Genomic DNA, 23,577 nt, shown 5'->3' with positions numbered 1-23,577 from the left:
TTTTTTTGTCTTTTTGAGACAGGGTCTCCCTGTAGCCCCAGCTGTCCTGGATTCACTGTGGAGACCAGGCTGGTCTCAAACTCGCAGAGATCCGCCTGCCTCTACCTCCCGAGTGCTGGGATTGAAAGTGTATGCCACCACACCCAGCTTGAGGTCTGTACTCTTTAATATAGCACTTTTGAGACAGAGGCAGGAAGATCCCAAGTTCCATGCCAGCCTTGACTAAATAGCAAGACCTTGTCTCAACAACAGAAACAAACCTCATTAGCCAAGTAGAGGCCTTTAGAGTTGATTTTTTTAAAATGGAGACTCTAGAACAAACCTGTGATTCTGGGTGCTCAGAGCATTGGAACCTGGCCAACATTTGGTACTGATAATGTCCTCTGATTTATACAAGAATTGAAGTGTTAGGCTAACCCAATAGTGTAGGTCTCCTTGTAGCCCCAGCTGACCTGAAACTTGGTATATAGAACAGGCTGACCTCAAACTCAGAGATCCACCTGCTTCTGCCTCCTGAGTACTAGGTTCAAATGCATGTACTACCATACCCAGTGTTGTTCCTGTTTTCTTAAGTGTTAATGAAACACAGATTCACCTTTTTTTGATTCCCATTCATTAGGACCCACCTGGGTAATTAGAAGTCCTTGACACTTTTGGAGTGGCTGGTATTCCCTCTTAAGCAGTTGTCCACATTTCAGCTTATTTTTGTTTGTTGGGGTTCTTATTTGTTTTTGTTTTTTGAGACCCAGGGTGTCCCTGTAGCCCCTACTGACCTGAAGCTCTCACAGAGATCCACCTGCCTCTGCTTCCCAGTGCTGGGACCAAAGGTGTGCATCACCATACCCAACTTGTTTACCTGTTTTGTTTTGTTTTTTCTTTTAAAAATGTTTTATTTGTAATTTTTGTTTTATGTATGTGAGTGTATTGCCTACATGTATGTGAGTGCACCCATATTGTGTAATGCCACAGAGATCAAAGAAGGAGTTGAATCCCCTGGAACTGGAGTTAAGGATGGTTCTTAGCTGCCATGTGGGTTCTGGGAATTGAACCTAGGTCCTCTGTAAGCATAGTGGTTTTAACTGCTGAGCCATCTTTCCAGCCCCATGGTTGTTTTGGTTTTGGTTTGTTTTTTGAAGCAGGGTCTCTTGTAGCCCAGACTAGCCACAAGCTTACACTATAGCTAAGGATGGCCTTGAACCCCTTATATTATTATATACCTGCCTCCACTTAGCAAGTGTTGAGATTACAGGGCGAGCTGCTGCACCTGTCTTCCAGCTTTTTTCCAAATGAGTCTCAGAGAAGTAGTATTAAAACCTTTCTTCTGCTATAAAATGAGACTGTAACTGCTAAGTTTGAGTTTTTTGGTTCTTCTTCTCTTACTCCAAGAGCCTCAGTGTTTCTCTGGGAGTTAAATTTCCTTAATATAAGTTGGTCTTTATTATAGAATTGAATTAAACAAGTAATTGGCTAAAATTTCCATCAGAATTAATTTGTTTTTGACTGTTGAATCTTTAGAACTATTTGGGAAAAAATTAGATACGTGGTCACATTACTGGATGTTAGGGGGTACTAATGGTGATGGGAAACAGAAAAAGTCAGTCATAAGGTGACTTTATTTGGTGATTGGTGTTTAGGTTTATTCACTCAGCTATCAAACAACATTATTGAAGTTCTAGTAGAAAATAAAATTATTATTGCTGGCCAGGAATGGTGGCTCATACCTTTAATTGCAGCACTCCAGAGGCAGAGGCAGGTGGATCTATGTGAGTTCAAGGCCAGCCTGGTCTACATAGTGAGTTCCAGGACAGCCAGAGGGCTACAGGGAGACCGTCTCAAAAAGACCGAAAAAAAAATTATTATTGCTAATATGTAACATTTATGTTTTATGGAAACAACTATAATTTTTGGTTAAGTGAGGTTTTTTTAGTTACATCATAACTGCCATATTATCATGGGATGTAATGAATTAATGAACCATTTTCTTTATGTTTTTGTTTATAGGGAAGATGGAAGAACTGAGTCAGGCCCTAGCTAGTAGCTTTTCTGTTTCTCAAGAACTGAATAGCACAGCTGCCCCACACCCCCGCCTGTCCCAGTACAAGTCCAAGTACAGTTGCATGGAGCAAAGTGAGCGGAGGCGCCTATTACTAGAACTTCAGAAATCGTAAGTGTGCTTTAACTCCTTGGCTGCTTTCTCCTGGCTGGGAGCTAGGAGCCATTCAATTCCCCCTTCACAGGAAGGTCGATCCCCTCCCTCAATGTTCAGTGGATAGATCTGTCACAGGTAATTTCCTTTATCCCTACAGTTTAGGAAAAGAAAAGAAGAAGGGAGATTGCAATTTGTAAGCAAAAGCTCAATTATTTGGTTAAATTTTTCTGTTTTTCCTGGCATCAGTACTGAACTTTGCAATTTAGGGATTTGGGAAAGCCACACCTAGACTTCCACTCCCAACATTCCCTGGATTGATTATGTGTAGCTTCTCACTTTGAATTCTGGTCTTGGTGTGATCTTCCCATCTGCGTTTAGCCCAGATGTGTAGTAGTGTCCTTGGGAGATGAAGACAATTCCATAGGGAATCAGAGGAAATGTCTCCATAGTCTTAATGCCAAATGCCAAAATAAGCAAACAGGAAAAAAGCAGGTTAGGCGTGTTTGAGGCTGCCCTGCTGGGATGACAGGGCCTGCCCTTTTTTTTCCTGAATGCAGCATTGACCTCTTTTGTGTCAGAAATGAAGGAATTAGGAATTTAAAAAACTGTTAACAGCTGTACTAATCCCAAGTCTGCATTTTTTTTTTTTGCCCAGTGCTATGTCAGTAGATGAGTTTAACACATATGGTTCTTTATGATTTCTAGGTTGTTTATAGGTTATATTCCCTTTCCTGTTCTGTTTTCAATTGTAATTTGTTATTTTCAAATAGGTAATATATTCATATCACTTAAAATACATGGAAGAGTATATGGGGGGGAACCTCTGAACTCTATCCCCAGACACATCATCTCTTTTTTTTTTTTTTTTTTGAGACAGGGTCTTCCTGTAGCTCCAGCTGCCTGGAGCTCACTTTGTAGATCAGGCTGGCCTTGAAGTCACAGAGATCTGCCTGCCTCTGCCTCCTGAGTGCTGTGACTAAAGGCTCCCGCCACCACGCCCAGCCTACATCATCTCTTTTTTATGGTGTCAGATATTCTATTAAATGGTTGGTTCACAATGTCACCTAACTAGTCCTCTTCTACTGGGCACTTGTATAGTTTCCTTCTTGTATGATTACAAACAGTGCTAAGAAATAACTATGGACATACATTCTTCTTCACGTGTAGAAAGTATATGAGGTCTCTTCCATCTTTTAAATGAAAGACCATTGTGCTTTCATAGTTCTCTGGTATGCAACTTTGTGGGAATGTGCACAAACGTGCATGTACGAAGAAATCAGTAGGGACTGAAGAGATGGTTCAGTGGTTCAGGGTACTTGCTGCTCTTGCAAAGGACCCAGCTTTGGTTCACAGCATCCACATAGTAACTGGCAACCATCTGTAACATCAGTTTCAAAGGATCTGGCTCCCTCTTCTGGCCTCCATTTACACTGTACACATGTGGTATACTTACATACTTGCAGGTAAAACACATGTACACACAAAATTAAAAATATATAAAACTAAACTAGCCGGGCTTGGTGGCACACGCCTTTAATCCCAGCACTTGGGAGGCAGAGGCAGGCGGATGTCTGTGAGTTCAAGGCCGGCCTGGTCTACATAGTGCTTCCAGGACAGCGGGGGCTAAAGGGAAACCCTGTCTCAAAAAGACCCCCCCCCCAAAAAAAAAAAAAAAAAATATATATATATATATATAAAAACTGACTTGGGAGGCAGAGGCAGGTGGATCTCTGTAAGTTCAAGGCCAGCCTGGTCTACATAGCAAATTCCAAGTCAGCTGGAGCTACAGAGAGACCCTGTCTTAAAAAGACCAAAAAAGGGGCTGGAGAGGTGGCTTAGCAGTTAAGAACACTGGCTGTTCCTGCAGAAGACCCGGGTTTGAATCCCAGCACCCACATGGCAGCTAACAACTGTCTGTAACTCCAGTTCCAGGGGATCTGACAGGCTCTTCTGTCCTCCTCAGGCATTGCACGACATGGGTGCACTTACCTACAGGCAATACATGCATGCACATAAAATTAAAAAATAATAAAATATTTAACAAAAAAGACCAAAAAATGTGTGTGTGTGTGTGTGTGTGTGTGTGTGTGTGTGTGTGTATAAAGAAGAAATTAGCTGTGGGGTATGCTGGTATATGCCTTTAATCCTACTACTCAAGAGGCAGAGGCAGACAGATTTCTCTGAGTTTGAGACCAGCCTGGTCTACATAATAAGTTCAGGCCAGCCTGGTCTGGTAAAATGGCTCAGTTGGAAGAAAGTACTTGCTGTCAAACCTGAGGACCTTCATTCAATCCCTTGGACCCAGTGGAGGAAAGAGAGAACCAACTCCTGAGCAAGTTGTCCTCTGACTTCCATGCATGTGTTATGGCATATTCATGCCCCACATACATGTACATATAGCTGTGTTGGTTTCACAGTGTTAGTGTTTTTATTCTTGCCTTAGTTTTTTTGCAAATTGTGCAGGAAGATACATGGTATTTCTACTTAATTTGTAACAGGTAACAAGTTCGAAAAAGTTCTTTCTTCCTTCATAGTTTTCCCCAACTTACTAGAATGTATTTTTTGTTTCTGTTTTTGTTTTTCAATTTTTTGGAGATAGGGTCTCACTGTAGCCCTGGCTAGCCTGTAACTCACTATGTAGACCGGGCTGGCCTTGAATTCACAGAGATCTGCCTGTCTCTGCCTCCCAAGTACTAAAGGAGTAAAGAGGTGCGCCACCACTCTGGTATAGGATATGTTATTTTTAATAAGTAAATGGCACTAGCCTGGTGATGTACATCTATAATCCCCGCATTCAGGAGAGATAGAGGCAGAAGGATCAGAAGTTCAGTTTCAGGGCTGGAGAGATAGCTCAGTGGTTAAGAGTGCTTGCTGTTCTTCCCTGAGGACCTGAGTTTGCTTCCCAGCACCCATGTCAGGCAGCTCACAACTACCTGTATCTCCAGCTTCAGGGTATCCAATGTCCTCTTCTGGCCTCTGCCATCACCCACCCACATATGGTGCGTACACAAACACACACACGCACACACACACACACACACACACACACACACACACACTTAAACAGAAATAATTTAAAATTTTTTGAGAAGTTGTTTAGTGTCATCTTTGGGTACATAGCAAGTTTGAGGCTAGCCTAGGCTGCATGAGACTATGTTTCAAAAACAAAATAGCCAGGTATGGTGTGGCATGCCTTTGGTCCCAGCACTTTGGAGGACAGCTGGTACTACAGAAAGACCCTGTCTCAACAATTTAAAAAACCCCAAACAAAGCAAAAAAAAATAAAAAAGCCAGATCTGGTGATCTAGTCTTGTAATCCCAGCTACTCAGAAGACTGTAATCCTAGCTACTATGGCAAGGAGAGTTCAGTGCCTGTCTGGTCTATAGGGTGCGTTCAAGGCCAGTCTGAACAACTTAGTGAAACGTCTCAAATAAAAAGTAAAAAGAGGACTGAGGATATTGTTCACTGGTAGAGTGTTTGCCTGTCATGCACAAGGCCCTAGGTTCAAATCCCATTGGGATGGGTGGTGAGTAAAGGTAAACCAGCAGAAAATATTAAGTTGTAAACTAAATAGCCTCTTTTGAAAGTCAGACAAGAAGGCCTGACTTACTAGAAAGCTGTCTGAAGTGGAAAGCCCCAGAAGCTGTTCATGTTTTGGACTTCTCACTTCATTTAGTGTTCTTCCCTCCTGTCCCTGGGGCCTTTGATGAGTCTGCTAGGCTAGAAATAAATGTCCATTCTCACCTGGGTCGTGGTGGGTAAGAGAGGCTCAGCTTATCCAGCTAGTGAATTCTGGAAATTCCTTTAAGAATAAGTATCTTACTTTGTCCATTCTTAGGGAACTGAGGAAGGCTGAGTATATTCAGAAGGGGTTCTCTATTTCAGATCTCTGAGGAGGCAGTCACTAATTTAGCCTTGCAAAGAAAATTCCATTATTTTGTTTTAAACGATTTTATTTTTATGTGTATGTGTGCTGGGCTGCATGTATGTATGTACACCATGTATGTGCCTGGTACCTGCAAAGGCCAGAAGAGGGTATTGGAGCCTCCAGAACTGGAGTTATAGATGGTTGTTAGTTGCCATATGGGTGATGGGAGCTGAACTTGGGTCCTCTACAAGAGCAGCCAGTGCTTTTCATCACTGAACCATCTTTACAGCCCTGCAATTCCATTATTTTTTTTCTTTTTCTTTATCTCTCTCTCTCTCTCTTTTTTTTTTTTTAAGGCAGGGCCTCTCTGTAGCCCCAGCTGGCCTAGAACTTACTATGTAGACCAGGCTGGCTTCGAACTCATAGATCCGCCTGCCTCTGCCTCCCAAGTGCTGAGATTAAAGGTATGCACCCACCACACCCAGCCTAATTCCATTATTTTTTACACCCACCAGAATCCACTAGTTGTTTCCAAAATTGGTGTCTTTGGATTGAATGATATCTTTCACAGTACAGAATATCTTTGTACAGGATTTATAGACCTACCCTTACCCTTTTTCTCCTCCAGCAAGCGGTTGGATTATGTGAACCATGCCAGAAGATTGGCTGAAAATGACTGGACAGGAATGGAGAGTGAAGAAGATAAGAAAGATGAAGAAGACATGGACATTGACACTGGCAAGAAGTTACCAAAACGCTATGCTAATCAGGTGAGTGGTCCAGGGAAAACTAGAACCACCTACCTCTGCACCCTCCACAATATGGTCAAAGCCCACTGAAATAAATGTCGCTATATAAAAAGGAGGATTGGCAGAGCAAAGGACTAGGAATTGCTAATGTATTTGTAGAGTGAATGGGATGGGAGTAGAGCTGGCTCATAGTACTGATGGGTGATTGTAAACACTGATGGAGTCTGTGGGTAATGATTTGGTGCTATCAGCCCATGCTATTAATCAGAGGCTGCCAAAGTTCCTAAGGAACTGATCTAGATTCTATGCCCTCATCCCTTCTTTTTTTAGGGAATGTACCCATGGCCTTGTATGTGCTAGGCAAATGCTCTATCACTGAACTATAACTCAAGCCTTTGTCTTTTGAGAGAGAGTCTCTCTGTAGCCTTGGATGACCTGGAACTCACTATGATCTTTTATTTATTATTATTTTTGTTTTATGTGAATGAGTGTTTTGCCTACATGTATGTAAGTGCACCACATGAGTGCAGTGCCCCACAGAGGCCAGAAGAAGGTGTCACATACATCCCCTGGAACTGGAGTTACAGACGATTATTAGCTGCCGTGTGGGTGCTAGGAATTGAACCCAGGTCCTTTGGAAGAACAGCAAGTGTTCTTGATCACTGAGCCATGTCTCCATCCCCAGTCCTGTTTATTGTGACTAACAGTCTGTTAAAGAAACATGTTGTTTATTCCTCAATTAATGCCCTTTTGGGTTGCTTCTACTTTTTGACTATTATGAATAATGCTACAGATGATCCTGTGTGTGTGTGTGTGTGTGTGTGTGTGCGTGTGTGTGTATATTGATACGTTCATGCAACACACTTGTGGAGGTCAGAGGACAACATACAGGAGTTCTCTCTTTTCTACCATGTGAGTTCTGGGGATGGACCTCAAATCAACAGGCTTGGTAGGTAGTGCCTTTGCCCACTGAGTCAGCTCACCTGGGATTACAGGGGCACTACTGTGTCTGCTAGGCTTTTATATGTGTACTAGTGATCCAAATACCAGTCTTCACAATTGTAAGCAAGTGCTTTATCCACGGAACCATTCCTCTGCCCCTTTCTTTTCATTTCATTTGTTTTTTTAAACATGGTCTATGTTTGTAACCCAGAGTAGCTTTGAGCTCATTATCCTCCTGCCTTCCTGCCTTAGTGTCCCTGGTGCTGGATTTACAGGTGTGTGCCACTTTGATTTAATTTCTTTTTTGAGCATACACCTAGAAATGAGATTGTTGAGGCATAAGGTAGCTGGGGAGTTTTTTGTGGGTATTTTTTTGTTTGTTTTGTTGTTGTTGTTGTTTTTTTCGAGAAGTCCTCCCTATAGCCCTAGCTGGCCTGGAACTCACAGAGATCCACCTGCCTATGCCTCCAGAGTGCTGGGATTAAAGGCCTGTACCACCATGCCTGGTCATATGGTAACTGCTTTGAGGAATATTTTGAGGAACTGCTACACTATTTTTCCCCATATTGTTTTGAAAAGTGAATGCTTCCTTTTGTTTCTATCAACAATGTATAAAGGGTCCAGCTTCTCCACATCTGCCAGTACCTTATTATTTTTGTCTGACTTTTTGTTTTTTTGCTACACAGTCTAGACTTATCCACCCTGGTCTCGAACTTGTGATCTGCTTCTGCATCTTAGAGTGCAAGGATTACAGGCTTGTGTCATACCCTACTCCTCAGCCTCACTCCTATATGCTTACTGGCCATTTGTGCATACGCTGTGAGAAATGTCTGTTCATAGCCTTTATCCATTTATTTTCTTTCTTTTTGAGACTTTATTTTGTTATTATTTGTGTATGGCGGGTGTGCGTGTGAGTGTGAGTTGCACATGTGTGGAGGTTAGAGGACAGCTTTGGGACTTTAGGACTTGGTTCTCCAGGCTTGCATGGCAAGTACTTCTACTCATTTAGTCATCTTCCCTGCCTTCATTTTCTTTTCCTTCCTCCCATTCTCCTTTCCTTTTTTTTTCTTTCTTTTTTTCTTTTTCAAAAATATTTTATTTATTATTTTTATTTTATGTGTATGTGTGTATTGCCTGCATGTAGGTAAGTGCACCCGTGTCGTGCAATGCCCACAGAGGAAGAAGAGGCTGTCGGATCCCTGGAACTGGAGTTATGGACAGTTGTTAGCTGCCACGTGGGTGCTGGGATTTGAACCTGGGTCTTCTGCAAGAACAGTCAGTGATCTTAACCGCTGAGCCATCTCTCCAGCCCCCTTTTTTTCTTTTTCAATGCTGAGTTTTGAACCCAGACCTATGGAGAATTTACAAGGCAAGCTTTGTATCACTAAGCTACATCCCAGCTCCACCTATTTTGGATTTAGGAATGGAACCTGTCAGTGTTCGTGTAACAAACCAGAGATGTTGTCCCATGCTGTTCTCCTACTGCAGCCGAGGAGTTCTTTTCAGAGACCTCCACTCAGCTAAAGCCTGACTGGTGACTTTGACTCAGAAAGCAATTTCAGGATGAATCAGTATGAAACAGAGTTGGAGATTTTTTTTTCTCTCTCTCTCTTTTTTTTGGGGGGGGGATCTTTTTGAGACAGGGTCTCCCTGTAGCCCCAACTGGCCTGGAACTCACTATGTAGACCAGGCTGGCCTTGAACTCACAGAGATCCACCTACCTCTGCCTCCCAAGTGCTGGGATTAAAGACATGCGCCACCACGCCTGCCTCTGCTTCCTAATATCTTTTAACATAGTACTTGGGATGTCAATTTAGGAAATGATGATCTAGTCTGAGCACATCTCAAGATGAAGAACCTTTTTAACTCCTGGGGTGTAGCCCTGGAACATAATAGTTATGTTGATAGGCAGTGGGCAAAATAAGGAAAGAAGAAGGCCCGTTATCTGTTCCTGGAGATGAGGGAGTAAGTAGGGTTTGAATGCAGATGGTGATTATAAGAAAAGATACCAAGTTCCTAGTAAGTGGCCTCCATCAGTCAGTTGTGCAGGAGACCAGCTTGCTTGATGAGAGCACCTGGGGTGGAAGTTCCTCTGTCCTCAACTTTTACCTGTATTTGTATTATATATAATGTGAATACTTTGTTCTTGTAATGTTACACCCCTACTGATCTTTTAACACTATTTTTATGTTCCCAGTTGATGCTCTCTGAGTGGTTAATTGACATCCCTTCAGATTTGGGGCAAGAATGGATTGTGGTTGTATGCCCTGTTGGGAAAAGAGCTCTTATTGTGGCCTCTAGGGTGAGTAACAGCCTCCTGTGCAGAGGCCTGGTCTGTGGTAAAAGGGATTGTTTGCTTCCTATTTCCTCATCTGCCATAGCAGCTGTGCCTGGAGTGAGCCTTGCAGTCCTTTCTTACATGAAGGATTTGTTGCAAGCCATCTTTGGGCTGATGACAACTCTACAGCATGAAGAAGCAAGAGTCAAGGATACCTGTGGATGCCTAATGAGAATGGTAGCTTTCTTTCTACAGGGTTCAACCAGTGCCTACACCAAGAGTGGTTACTGTGTCAATAGGTTTTCTTCCCTTCTGCCAGGAGGCAACAGGAGAAACTCAACAACAGCCAAAGGTACCTACACAAGATAACTATTTGGTTTTTTTGTTTGTTTTTTTTTTGTTGTGGGTTTTTTGTTGTTGTTGTTTTTTTTTTTTGTCTTTTTGAGACAGGGTCTCCCTGTAGCCCCAGCTGTCCTGGAACTCACTATGTAGACCAGGCTGACCTTGAACTCACAAAAATCCGCCTACCTCTGCCTCCCAAGTGCTATGATTAAAGGCATGCGCCACCATGCCCAGCTATGTTTGGTTTTTTGATCTCCTTTTTTTTTTCTCTCCCAGTGCTGGGGCTCCATCACAGAGCCTCAGAGGCCAGCCAGATGGATCAGTAGGTAAAAGTATTTGACCTGATGACCTGAGTTGATCCCTAGAACCTTCAGTGAAAGAAGAGAGCCAACTTGAGAGTTGTCCTCTGATCGTCATACATGTGCCATAGTACATGCCCTCTTGCACTCATATGCACATAATAATAATAAATTTTTAAAAATATATTTAAAGGAGCCTCAGGAATCCTAGGCAAGTATGCTACCAGTGAACTACATCCTCGGTGCCCTGGTTTTTTTTTTTTTTTCTTGAGATAATATGAAACTAGTAGATCTGAGACTTGACTTTGTCAGTCTCTCTGTTTAGCACCTTAAGGCTTCTTAGGGCTTGGATGCCATGAGCAGACATACTGTGCTAGTCTGGGGGAATCAGTTCTCTTTATAGGCAGATGTGATGGTAGAGGACTGTGATGCCCTTGGTGATCTCAAGGTAGTTGATCTAGAACAGGAATCTCTGCTGACCCATCTCTGTGTCCCTCTGCTTGAGCACTTTGCAGCCCAGGCTGCTGATCTTCAACTTCCACCTTGATTTTGAAAACATAAATTTGAAATTATGCACACACATTATCCTGTCCTGTCCCTTAGATTTATGTCCTCACCTTCAAGGTCATGTCCCCTCCGTTGCATAATATATACAACCCTGTAAGGCCCACTGGGCAGTACATCTCCAGATTAAGGTCATCATGCCTTTGGACTTTCATTACAAAAATCACATATGCAATTTTTTCAGTAAAGGTACCTGAGAGATTTGCTGAGTGTTATGGTATAGTGAGCACTTTCTGGGGCTTCCCAGCTCAATGCCATTTCTCCTTTGTCATTGTCCTAACCCTCAGCTTATTCCTCCCACCTGACCTCAATAAAATTATTAGGGTTGTAGAGGTTAACTTACCCATGGTTGTTTTGGGTGGAATTGGCAGGGCCTCAATCCCTGCTCTATTCTCTGCCAGCTAAGGCTCCTTTGAGAGCTCCTCCTATCCTCTGTAATGAGGCTAGCCTTCTGTGTTAGCTTTTGTTTGTCTCATTTGGCCAAGGCTGGCTATGTAGCTAAGGCTGACTTTTAATTCCTGATCCTCCTGCTTCAGCCTACCTAGTGTTGGGATTACAGGCATGTTTTCTTGAAGCATTTCCTCTGCTCCTGTTTTCTCTTTCTGGAACTCCAGTTGCTCATGGTTTATGTTATATAATTCAGCTCTTGTCTCTGTGGTTATCTTATCTCTATTTCCTTGAAGTAAAAGACTACTTAATATTCCCTACATAACACAGTACCTACAATAAGAATTTAACAAGAATTGTAAGCCATATGTAGTTGTGTCCAGTCATTCAGAAGGCTAATGTGCAACCCCTTCCCTCCCTCTCTCTCTCTCTCTCTCTCTCTCTCTCTCTCTCTCTCTCCCCCTCTCTCTCTCTCTCTCTCTCTCTCTCACACACACACACACACACACACACACACATACACTAACCAAGAGTGGTAACATATGCCTATAGTCCCAGCACTCAGGACACTGAGGATAGTAGGCATGCCATAAGTTTGAGGCTAGCCTGGGCTACAGAGTGAGTCCCCGTCTTGTTTTCAAAGTCATCTTCAGCTACATAGTGAATTCAAGGTTAGCCTAGGATTTCTCTCAAAACAAATGGTTAGAAGCACTAGCTGCTCTTGCAGAGGACCTAGGTTCTGTTCCCAGCACCCACATGATGGCTCACAACTGTCCAGAACTCCATTTCTGACCTCTGCAGGCATTGCAGGCATGGGTACACTTACCTATATGCAGGCAAAACACTTATACCTAAAAGCTGGGGTTCTTTAAAGTCAATAAAAGTTCAGTTTGTTCCAAATTCCTACTTGGATAAAGTATCTCTCTTTTTTTTTTTTTTGGTATTTTTTGAGACAGGTTTCCCTGTAGCCCCAGCTAACCTGGAACTTGCTAGATAGACCAGGCTGGCCTCGCACTCACAAAAATCTGCCTTCCTCTGCCTCCCAAGTGCTGGGATTAAGGGCATGCATCACCATGCCCAGCTGTAGAACTCTTTCTTTAATGAGTCCTTCATCTTTTTTTTTTTTAAAGAAAGGGTCTCAAGCCCAGTGTGGTGGCGCATGCCTTTAGTCCCAGCACTTGGGAGGCAGAGGCAAGTGGATCTCTAGGAGTTCAAGGCCAGCCTGGTCTACATAGTGAGTTCCAGGCCAGCTGGGGCTACGGGGAGACACTGTCTCAAAAAGACAGTATCTTTCTGTGACCCCAGCTGGCCTGGAACTTGGCTATGTAGACCTCCTGAGTGCTGGGATGGGATTTAAGGTGTACACCATCACACCTAGCTTGACCCTTTCACCTTTAGTGTTGACAGTGTAAGCCCTGTGGATTGTTTGATTTAGCCTCTAAAATGGGGCTCCGTACTACCTGATGGATGGAACCCTGGCTAGAAGCCAAGTTCTATCCTGACTTTCTTCCTGTGTTTATAGACTACACTATTCTGGACTGCATTTACAGCGAGGTGAACCAGACCTACTATGTTCTGGATGTAATGTGCTGGCGGGGACACCCTTTTTACGACTGCCAGGTAAGAACTGATAGTCTTTTCACGTCTTTCCTGTCTTCTTTCCTCCTGGGAAGGTGGCTCAGCATGTGGGTTTGGTACGTGACCAACTTCTTGGTGTGTACAGGATGTGGTAGTCAAGAACATTATCTAATGCTCCATGCGTCTTTGAGGGTATTTAGCTTAGTTTTAAAAATAAATAGGAGGAATGAAGGTAAGTATATAGCAGTTCTTAAGAGAAGGAAAGAAACAACAGAGATACAGACTGGGAATATGTTCGCAGCTGTGGCCACCCCCTCACCTCTCCAGAGAATGGGAGGATTGCTGGCAAGGAAGATTGTAGGATAAGGAGCATGCCATCTTATGCAGGCAGCAGCATGAAAAGCAAGCAGAATATAAGACATCATCAAATAGACTTCTTCACTCCTCCTCCTTCACCCCGAAATGCCAGAGCATGCTTGGTATGAAACAAAGCCTCAAATTTCAAAACTTGCTCTTAGGATATTACAAGCATGTGCTACTGTGTCTAGCTCTAGACTGCTTCTTTCTATAGCCACTTCCCTACATTACATTTCTAAACATGACTGGATATGGTGGCATATACCTTTAATCCCAGCACTCAGGAAGCACAGGCAGGTGGATCTTCATGGATGTTAAGTTCTTCCTATTGAACCTGAAAATAAAGTAGACTTTTTTCAAGATATTTTAAAATACTGAAAGATTTGATAAACTTCTTTTTTTTTTTTTTTTTTGAGACAGGATCTTCCTACAGCCCCAGCTGGCATGGAACTTGGTATAGACCAGGCTGACCTCAATCTCACAGAGACTTACCTGCCTCTGCCTCCAAAGTGCTAGGATTAAAGGTACACTCTACCACACCCAATTTGATAAACTTAATGTTATGGTTATAAATGGAAATGCAGGACTTAGAGCTTTATAAGTCAGGTGGTTATGGGGTGTTTCATTCATATTGGAGTTTGAGATAAACAGGATTTCATCTGTTTAACCTTATCTGTGGCAGACTGATTTCCGATTCTACTGGATGCATTCAAAGTTACCAGAAGAAGAGGGACTGGGAGAGAAAACGAAGCTTAATCCTGTGAGTCTGTTCTAAGGATTACAGAGTTCTTTTTGTTGTTTTTATTATTTAATTATGTGTATGAATGTGTATCTGTGTAGCTGAGTGTAGGTATTCTTGGAGGCACTGGATCCCCTAGAGCTGGAATTACAGGCAGTTGTGAGCTGCTGGATGTGGGTGCTGGGAATGGAACTCAGGTCCTCTGCAAGAGCAGTACATGTTCTTTTTTTTTGTTTATTTTTTATGTGGATGAGTGAGTGTATTGTCTGCATGTATGTAAGTGCACCCATGTAATGCAATGCCCATGGAGGCTAGAAGAGGGCATCGGATCCCCTAGAATTGGAGTTATAGATGATTGTTAGCCACCATGTGGGTGCTGGAATCTGAACCTGGGTCTTCTGCAAGAGCACATAGTACTCTTAACTGCTAAGCCATTTTTCCAATCTAGATCTGAATTCTGCACTAAGGAGGTAGCATATATTTGTAATCCTAGCGTATAGGAGACGAGGAAGTAGGATCTGGAGTTTGTTATTAGCCTGGTCGGTATAGTAATATAGAGATCTTGTCTCCAAAAAGAATAGGGATAATATCAAGGGTTCCTTAAGAACCAAATGATAAAGCTGAGTGTGGTGGCACATGCCTTAAATCCCAACACCAAAAGAACAAAATGATATATATTTGAAACTCCTCCTAACTTAATTCTTACGATAAGGCACTCAATAATGATGCTTGCTGTAAAATGCTATTTTGTGTGTGTGTGTGTATGTATGTGTGTGTGTGTGTGTGTGTGTGAGAGAGAGAGAGAGAGATATGATTGGATCTGGGGTCTCATTGATACTCAGCAAGTACCACAGAACTGTACCTCTATCCTATTAACTTTTTTTTTTTTGAGACAGGGTCTCCCTGTAGCCCTAGTTGGCTTAGAACTTACTATGTAGATCAGGTTGGTCTTGAACTCACAAGTGATCCATCTGCCTCTGCTACCTGAGTGCTGGAATTAAAGGCATGCCCTACCATGCCTAACCCCTGTTAACTCTTTTTAAGAATATAACTTAGGGGACTGGAGAGATGGCTCAGTGATTAAGAGCACCAGCTGATCTTGCAGAGAACCTGGGTTTGGTTCCTAGCACTCACATGGCAGCTAACAGCCATCTATAACTCCAGTTCCAGGGGATCCAGTGCCCTCTTCTGACCTCCACAGATACTACACAAGATGAATACACTTCCACACATGCAGGCTAAACACTCATACACATAAAAAATAATAAATAAAATATTTTAAGAATGAATGTTACTTAGAATTCTAGTCTATGGATTCTCAAATTTGGCATGTGTCAGTAGGACCTGGAATTTGGTGAAACATGCTCCTGGGCTTTATTCTTCGAGCACTGGAAGTGGGGTTTGAGATTCTGAATTGCTTACTATCCTTTTATTTAGATTTATTTTTACTATTTTAACTCTTTTATAAAAGGAAGAGTTTATTTAGCTTACGGTTCCAAAAGAGGCAAGAGTCCAACATGGCAGGGAGGCATGACAGCAGAGGTGGTTAGAGTAGGTAGGAGCAGAAGCTAAGCTCTCACTTCTTCATGCAGGCACAGGAAGCAGAGAGTGACTGGAAAATCCAGCAAGACTTAGGAACGCTCTAAGCCCACACCTAGTGAACTGCTTCCTCCAGCAAGGCCACGCCTTTTAAGACCCCCCAAAACAGTGCCACCAACTGGGAATAAAATGTTCAACTATTTGGAGCCTACATGGGATAGTCTCATTTAGACCACTACATTCCACCCCCTGGCCTTAATAGGCTCATGACCATATATAATGCAAAACGCATTTAGTCCAACCTTAAAAGTCCCCATAAACTTTTCTAGTTTCAATACAGAAGGCTACAGTAAAAAGTCTCTACTGAGACTCAGGGCAATCTCTTCACTGTAAGCCCCTATAAAGGCAAAAGACAGGGGCTAGAGAGATGGCTCAGTGGTTAAGAACACTGACTTTTCTTGCAGAAGACCCAGGTTTGAATTCCAGCACCCACATGGCAGCTAACAACTGTCTGTAACTCTAGTTCCAGGGGATCTGATGACCTCTTCTGTCCTCTGTGGACATTGCACAATGTGGGTGTACTTGCATGCAGGCAATACATTCATACATATAAGATAAAAATAATAAATAAGCTAGGCGTGGTGGCGCACACCTGTAGTCCCAGCACTTGGGAGGCAGAGGCAGGCAGATCTCTGTGAGTTCAAGGCCAGCCTGGTCTACATAGTGAGTTCCAGGCCAGCTGGGGCTGCAGGGAGATCCTGTCTCAAAAACACCAAAAAATAAATAAATTAATTAATTAATTTTTAAAAAATAGTTTTTAAAAAAATCAAAAGACAAATTACATACTCCCAACATACAGTGGAACAGAATATATATTCCCATTCCAAAAGGGAGAAATAGAGGTATAGTAAGGAAATACCAGACCAAAACAAGACCTAAAACCAGCAGGGCAAACACCAAATCCAGTAGCTCCATGTCCAAATTCTGGGCCTTTACTTCTGAAGGACTAATTGGCTCAGCCCTTCTAGCTTTGCTGCATGCAGCACACATCTCTCTCTTGGGCTGGTACCATTCCCTATATGCAGTTCTCCTTGGCAGATGTCTCACTGCTCTGACATCTTGAACATCTTGGGGGTCTCTACAACCAACTAAGCTTCACTGTCACAGCTTCACAAAATGGACTGTCAGGGCCTTCTTTGAGGGATGCTCCTGCTGAACACTGCCTGGCTCTCTGAAACTGGGGAGGAAGAACCAGTGACTTCTTAACTTTTGCATCTTTCCTGTCTCTAAAGTCAGCACCAGGTGAAAGACACTGCCAAGTTTTATTTTATGTGTTATGAGTGTTTTGCCTGTATGTATGTAAGTGCCCCCATGTCATGCAGTACCCAAGGAGGCCAGAAAAGGGTGTTGGAGCCTCTGGAACTGGAGTTATGGATGGTTGTTAGCTTTCATGTAGGTGCTGGGAACTGAACCAGGTCCTCTGCAAGAATAACCAGTGCTCTTAACCACTGAGCCATCTCTCCAGCTCCCCCAACCTTCTTTTTGAGACAGGGTTGATAGCTTAGGCTGGCCTTGAACTCCTGGTGATCTTCCTGTTTCACCATGAGTGCTAGGAAAGAAAACTTATTTGAATTGCTAGAACTGATATCATTTGTAACACATACTGATTTAAATCATTGTTCTGATTTATATTTCAGTTTAAATTTGTGGGGTTAAAGAATTTCCCTTGTACGCCTGAGAGCCTGTGTAAGGTGCTGTCTTTGGATTTTCCTTTTGAGGTAATCATGGTCTCTTGTTCTAAGATGGTTTTAGGATACAGGAAGACTTGGGTACATGAATTGTAAGAATTCTCAGGTTTTGCTGTGTCTTGGCATCAGAACTGGCCTGAAAATTGGCTCTAAGGAAAGGATGTGCTTGCTGCCCATCAGAGTTTCAAATTTACCCCTACTAGATAAGTCAGAAAATCAGAACTGAACAGTTATCCACTCGCTCTGGGAAACTGAGGCCTAGAGAAGGGCAAAGATTTCTTCTATCCCTAGGTTGTCATTGCATGCCTCTTTTGCCATAAGCATGAGAACTAAGCTTCTTGTTTGACTGCCATGGCTGGTTATACATTAAAGGGGCATGGGCATCAGTAGCTGACAGACCCCAACAAATGTTTAAACCCCCGATCCTCTTTTTCAAAGTAAAGATGGTTCCTGGGATAGCAGTGATTGCTGAACCATGGCATGGTGGTAGAGCCAGCTTATCCCACTGTGTCTAGACTTGCCTTGTATTAACACTGAAAGGTTCCTGTCTCCAGGAGCTCCTGAGTCTTTCATCATTCTCAGAACCTAGTTACCCTTTTCTGGCTTAACAAGCAAAATTTTCTTTACCCATCACTTCTTTTAAAATTCTGCTTAGTCACAGTCAAGTATTTGCTTAAAGTGGATATAATTTTGTAAAGGATCACAGCTTCCTGAATAAGGAAATGGCAAAGACTGAGTTGCTTCATTTCTGGGAGTCAATTAAGAAGGTGGTAAGAACACTATCTTTATTTATAACCCTTATATCCCAGTGGCAATAAATGCTTTTTAGAGATGAGTCACTGAATAAGAGAAGAGGAACTGTAGGAGGTCTTCCCGTTGAGAAAAACTGAGTTTCCCAGAATAAGGCTCACAAACAATTTAGGGGGAGGTTTGGGCAGCCAGCAATAGCTTGGGAAGCAGGGCTTCTGGACAGCCCTGTCCCTATGCTCTGTCTGATGCCTCAGCGGGGCCATCAGTATCTCTTGCTTTCTTTCCATGAGAGGTGCTCAGCCAACACCACTGAGACTTCTGGGTGGTGAAAAGTGCCCAGAATTTGGGGACAGAAAACATTGAATTGAGTTGAATTCCTGCTTTATATTTTGAGGTTTTAGAAAGGTCCCTAGAGCTTCCTAAGCTGAGTAACCTCATCTCATAAATAGACCTTCTGGGTAGATAAAGATGTTAAACAGTGGGTAGGAAGGCATGCCATAAACAGGAAAGTGCTATTTTATGTTTTCACTTCTAGGCCTTTTCTGGTTTTTTTATATTATCATGATGATGATGATGATGATGATGATGTGTAGGAGTGTATTGCCTGCATGTAAGTGCACACATGTCATGCAGTACCCACAGAGGTCAGAAGAAGGTGGTGGATCCCCTGGAACTGGAGTTATCGTGGTTGTTAGCTGCCATGTGAGTGCTGGGAACTGAACCCAAATCTTCTTCAAGAGTAGCCAGTGCTTGTTAAGAGTTAATACTGAGCCATCTCTCCAGCCCCTCTCCCTTTTTTTTTTATTTTATTTTTTTTTTTTGGTCTTTTTGAGACAGGATCTCCCTATAGCCCCAGCTGGCCTGGAACTTCCTATGTGGACCAGGCTGGCTTTGAACTCACAGAGATCTGCCTCCCAAGTGCTGGGATTAAAGGCATGTGCCACCACACACCCCTCTTCCCCCCCCCCCTTTTTTTTTTAAGACAAGGTTTCACTTTATAGATCATGGTCATAGCTATAGGTCATAGGTCTTGGTCTTGAGATCTTCCTGCCTCAATCTTTGGAGTGCTGGGATTATAGGTGTGCACTGCCATCCCCAGCCCAAGGCCCTTTCTTTGGGAAACTGCACATGAGAAGCAAGAAGTCTTTTTTCCACTAGTTGTCTCTGTATAGGTTGTCTTGGCAATATGTGGCCCCAGAACTTACTATGATTCCTGATTTCCCCTCCTATAGGTAGATGGACTTCTCTTCTATCATAAGCAGACTCACTATAGCCCTGGAAGTACGCCCTTGGTGGGCTGGCTGCGCCCTTACATGGTGTCAGATATTCTTGGTGTAGCTGTACCAGCTGGCCCGCTCACCACCAAGCCAGAATATGCAGGGCACCAGCTCCAGCAGATTATTGAGCACAAGAGGAGCCAGGAGAGTATGAAGGAGAAACTCACACACAAGGCTTCTGAGAATGGGGACTATGAGCTGGAGCACCTGTCTACTCCCAAGCTGAAGAGTCCTTCCCACAGCCCAGACCACCCTGGGAGCCTCATGGACAACTAAAGAGGACAGCCTCTTTCACAAGTCACAGGAGAGAGCCTGGTCCTAGGAGGAAAACTGGGGAGGAGGACAGTGATCACCACAATAGGTGACTTCATTTCAGAGTATATTTTCCAAATCCACACCTGCTGGAAACGGCTTGCCCCCTGTTTGGAATACTGGCTCAGAGATTGGGAAAGGGTCCAGATTGGGTAGAATTGGGATTCAGGTTGTTTGGACTAGCTCCTGCTGTGGTAAGTATATCCCAGGTCCACAATGTAAATATATGTGAATCTTAAGAAAGAGGTTGTTTGTCATTCTTAAATTTTAGACAGCTATGAATCTCCCTCACTTTCCCTCTACTCTCTAGCTACTTAAAACGTGGCTGTTCAACTCTTGGCCCATTTCAGCTTTTTTTAGCACTCAAACATTCTGCTGAGTTTCCAGTTGTTGCTGTTGGTAATGTCATTTTCTGAAAGGTCTTACCAGGAACTGCAATTCTTGGTATTTGAATATGTTCCCTCTTCTGAGAAGACAAGTGTGATTTTCTTTGGTTTAGACATCACTAGAGATAACATGCTAATGGGGTTCATTTACTTCTTCAAGAAATGTTAGAGCTCCTATCAGGATAAAAACTTCATGCTATGTCTCTGAGATGTAGGTTGTCAGGTGTGCTTGGAGGAGTGTGCCATCCACTGAGAAAATAAACCTAAACTATGTAGAGCATAGTGAAGTGGTTGCTTTAGTGCAGAAAAGTTCGTAGAGCATAGGAACAAGGGATACAGGAAGAGCAGAGGGAGATTGCAGAGGATGACAGCTGGGTTGAGGCTCTAAGGAGGGGCTCCGTGTACTTTGCAGTCCTGAAAGCAGATCTCAAAGAGTTAGGTGATATATGCAGTGGCACCCCTCCAAAGCAGGGCAGAACTTCATCTGGAACCAAATAGGTTCAGCATGGCTCAAGCACAAAGTGGGATTGGAGAGCTAGGGAGAAGAGGCTGGAGGGAGGAGATTTTAGGTTTTATCTCCTAGTAAAAGGGAGTTAAGAGGTCTGGGGCAAGATTCCTTCAGATCTGTGAACTGAACTCTTCATCAGCTGTGAAAGTACATGGTGTGCAAAACTAACCAATTAGCTTCTACTCTGTTCAGAAAGTATATCCCCAGTTCCTGTGCCTCAATCTGTAGCCCACCCTGTTTCTCCATTTCTAGGGCTTCTCTTTTTGAATAGAAGAACATCTCCCTTTAGAAGAAACAGAGTGTCCTGTAGACAAAATTTGAAAGGGATCCAGGTCAGATCTTGTGACATCCCTTTGAGTTGACTAGTTCTGGGAACATATCCTGCCAGAAGCAGTGGTTAAGCAGAACCTTATTACACTAGTTCAACATGTCCAGTGGAACTAGGCTCATGTCAGTAGCTGAAGCTACTCTCTAATCAGTCAGAAGAAACCCTGTTTTCACTCTCACCCAATGGTAATATCTTACTGACTATCAATTTAGGCATTTGCTAATATAAGCTTTTTCCTTTATTTAGGTCAAATTTGCAATATGAACAGGGGATAGAACCTCAGAGCCTCAGCCCAGCTCTATCCTCCTGTTCTGTTTTAGGGGCAAATCCAAAAACAAAACAAGCTAGGTATAGTCATACATACCTCTAATCCCATGTGTTAAGGAATGCTGTAGGCCCCCTGGACATTTAGGTTCTGTGTGGTGATTTTTTGGTTTTTGAAACAATCTTACTATGTAGTATTGACTGTCCTTGAACTTGCTATGTAGACCAGGCTGGTTTCATATTCACAAAGATCTGCTTGACTCTGCTTCTCAAGTGCTGGGACTAAAGGCATGCATCACCACACCAGCCTATTTTTTTGTGGAATCGTTTTTTCTGTATTATGCTTGGTGGGGTAACTGTCCTGCCTTAGCCATCTGTCAGGTTCATGACTCAAGGTAGGTGATTCACATGCTCCTCATTAAGAATTTGTATCTTTAAAATAAACTTTTTTAGTTTTCGAGATCCTGCCTTAACAGCCAATCAGTCAGAGTGCCTAGACCATGGAGAGGCAGTCTGCTGGCCCCTGAGCTTGGCGGCGACACTGCACAGTGCCAGGTCCCAAGACAGTCAAGCTACGATTGGATAGGACCCCCAGATAAGTATTCAAACTTTCATCCTGTTCATTTTTACATCTTTGAAAACGAATTGCCATTGGAACAGAAGCTTAGAGAATTGAGACAAGAAACACAAGAATGGAATCAGTGGTTCTAGGTGAACCAGAATTTGACTTTTTAATAAGGAAAAAAAAGAACTTATTCACTCAAGACTGCAAGCTAAAGGCTTAGGCCTTCAAACTGAATCAGATCAAAAGAACAACATTGAATGCAGAAGAAATGGCTGACTTTTATAAGGAATTTTTAAGTAAAAAATTTCAGAAGCACATGTATTATAACAGAGACTGGTACAAGTATAATTTTGCTATCACCTTCATGGGAAAAATGGCCCTGGAGAGGATATGGCGCAAGCTATGGCAGAAGTGAAAGAAGATGAGCAGTTAGGAGCCCATTCTGACCTGAGCACCAGCATCCAAGTTCCTTGTGAGGGCCCTGGAATTGTAAATGACCCCAAGTCCCACATCTTTTGGGGCCTTGGCCTTTGTTCAGGCCTCTCCTGAGTGTGGATCTCCAGCTGTCTTATTCTCACAGACATGATATACTGTATCCTCACTCTCTATGCCTTGAATTACACCAATTCAAAATAATGTAATGAAGTTTCCTTTAAAGAAAAATAAATAAACTTTGAGCAGGGTGTGGTGGTACATACCTTTAATCCCAGCACTTGGGAAGCAAAGGCAGGTGGATCTCTGTGAGTTTGAGGCCAGCCTGGTCTACATAGGGAGATAAAGGCCAGCTTGGGATACAGGGAGACCCTGACTCAAAAAGACCAAAAGTAAATAAGTTAAATAAATAAATAGACTTTTATTTTTATTTTACATGTACAAGTGTTTGCATGTATGTAAGTGTGCTATGTGCATGTAGTACCAATGGAGGCCAGAAGAGAACATTCTGTTCCCTGGAACTGGAATTATAGATGGTTGTTAGCTGCCATGTAGGTGTTGGGAACTGAACCCAGGTCCTCTGCAAGAGCAGCTAGTGCTCTTAACAGCTGAGCCATCTCTCCAGCCCCAAGAATTTGTATCTTAATGCCAAGCATGATGGTGCATGCCTATAACCACAGCAGTCAGGAAGCTGAGGCATGAGAATTTGGAGTCAGACCAGCCTTAACAAAAGCAAGGCCCTTTTTCCAAAAAAATGGATGAATGAGTAAATAAATGCTGTGCCTGATGGTGTAGGCTTGTACCCCAGCTACTTGCAAGGCTGAGGCAGGATGGTCCGAAGTTCAAGGCCTTTCTGCAGATACAGGTAAGTTCAAGGTCAGCCTTGTCAATGTAGTAAGGCTCTGTCTAAAAATTAATAACAATAATGAAAAGACTAGAGGTAGCTCAGTGGTAGAGCACTTGTGTAGGCCCTAGGTTCAAGCCCCAGAATGGGGATTGGTAGGGTTAAACCAACCCTAAAACAAAAAGGTAATTTCAGCATTTGGGAGACTGAGGTGGGAAGATTCAGAGCCAAAGTCAGCTGGGACTAGTGAGTTTGAGACCAGCCTGTACCACATAGGAAGAACCTGTCTCAAAAAAATCTTGGGCTGGTTAGACAGCTCAGCTATAATTACGTACTTGCTGCCCAAGCCTTTGGGGCAGACAACCTGGAAT

At 43.0% G+C, this 23,577-nt stretch overlaps 1 protein-coding gene across 3 annotated transcripts in view; it reads left to right on the top strand.

The window, feature by feature from the left end:
- The window catches only part of Snupn (snurportin 1), a 25,518-nt gene extending 5,394 nt beyond the window's left edge, over positions 1-20,124 (top strand). For all 3 annotated transcript variants that reach the window (XM_008844881.3, XM_008844880.1, XM_008844878.1), the window contains exons 2-9: positions 2,002-2,164; positions 6,647-6,788; positions 9,907-10,011; positions 10,243-10,339; positions 13,102-13,199; positions 14,197-14,274; positions 17,490-17,570; positions 19,523-20,124. In XM_008844881.3, the coding sequence (XP_008843103.1) occupies positions 2,007-2,164; positions 6,647-6,788; positions 9,907-10,011; positions 10,243-10,339; positions 13,102-13,199; positions 14,197-14,274; positions 17,490-17,570; positions 19,523-19,843 (1,080 nt within the window). In that variant the 5' untranslated portion in view covers positions 2,002-2,006 and the 3' untranslated portion in view covers positions 19,844-20,124. The remainder of the gene's footprint in view (positions 1-2,001; positions 2,165-6,646; positions 6,789-9,906; positions 10,012-10,242; positions 10,340-13,101; positions 13,200-14,196; positions 14,275-17,489; positions 17,571-19,522) is intronic.
- The last annotated feature ends 3,453 nt before the right edge of the window (positions 20,125-23,577 follow it).

Source organism: Nannospalax galili, unplaced genomic scaffold, assembly GCF_000622305.1.
Source record: "Nannospalax galili isolate Female #2095 unplaced genomic scaffold, S.galili_v1.0 scaffold1622, whole genome shotgun sequence".
Classification (NCBI taxonomy): Eukaryota; Metazoa; Chordata; class Mammalia; order Rodentia; family Spalacidae; genus Nannospalax; species Nannospalax galili.
The sequence above is the reverse complement of the archived record's forward strand: the minus strand, read 5'-3'. Positions and strand labels throughout refer to the sequence as shown.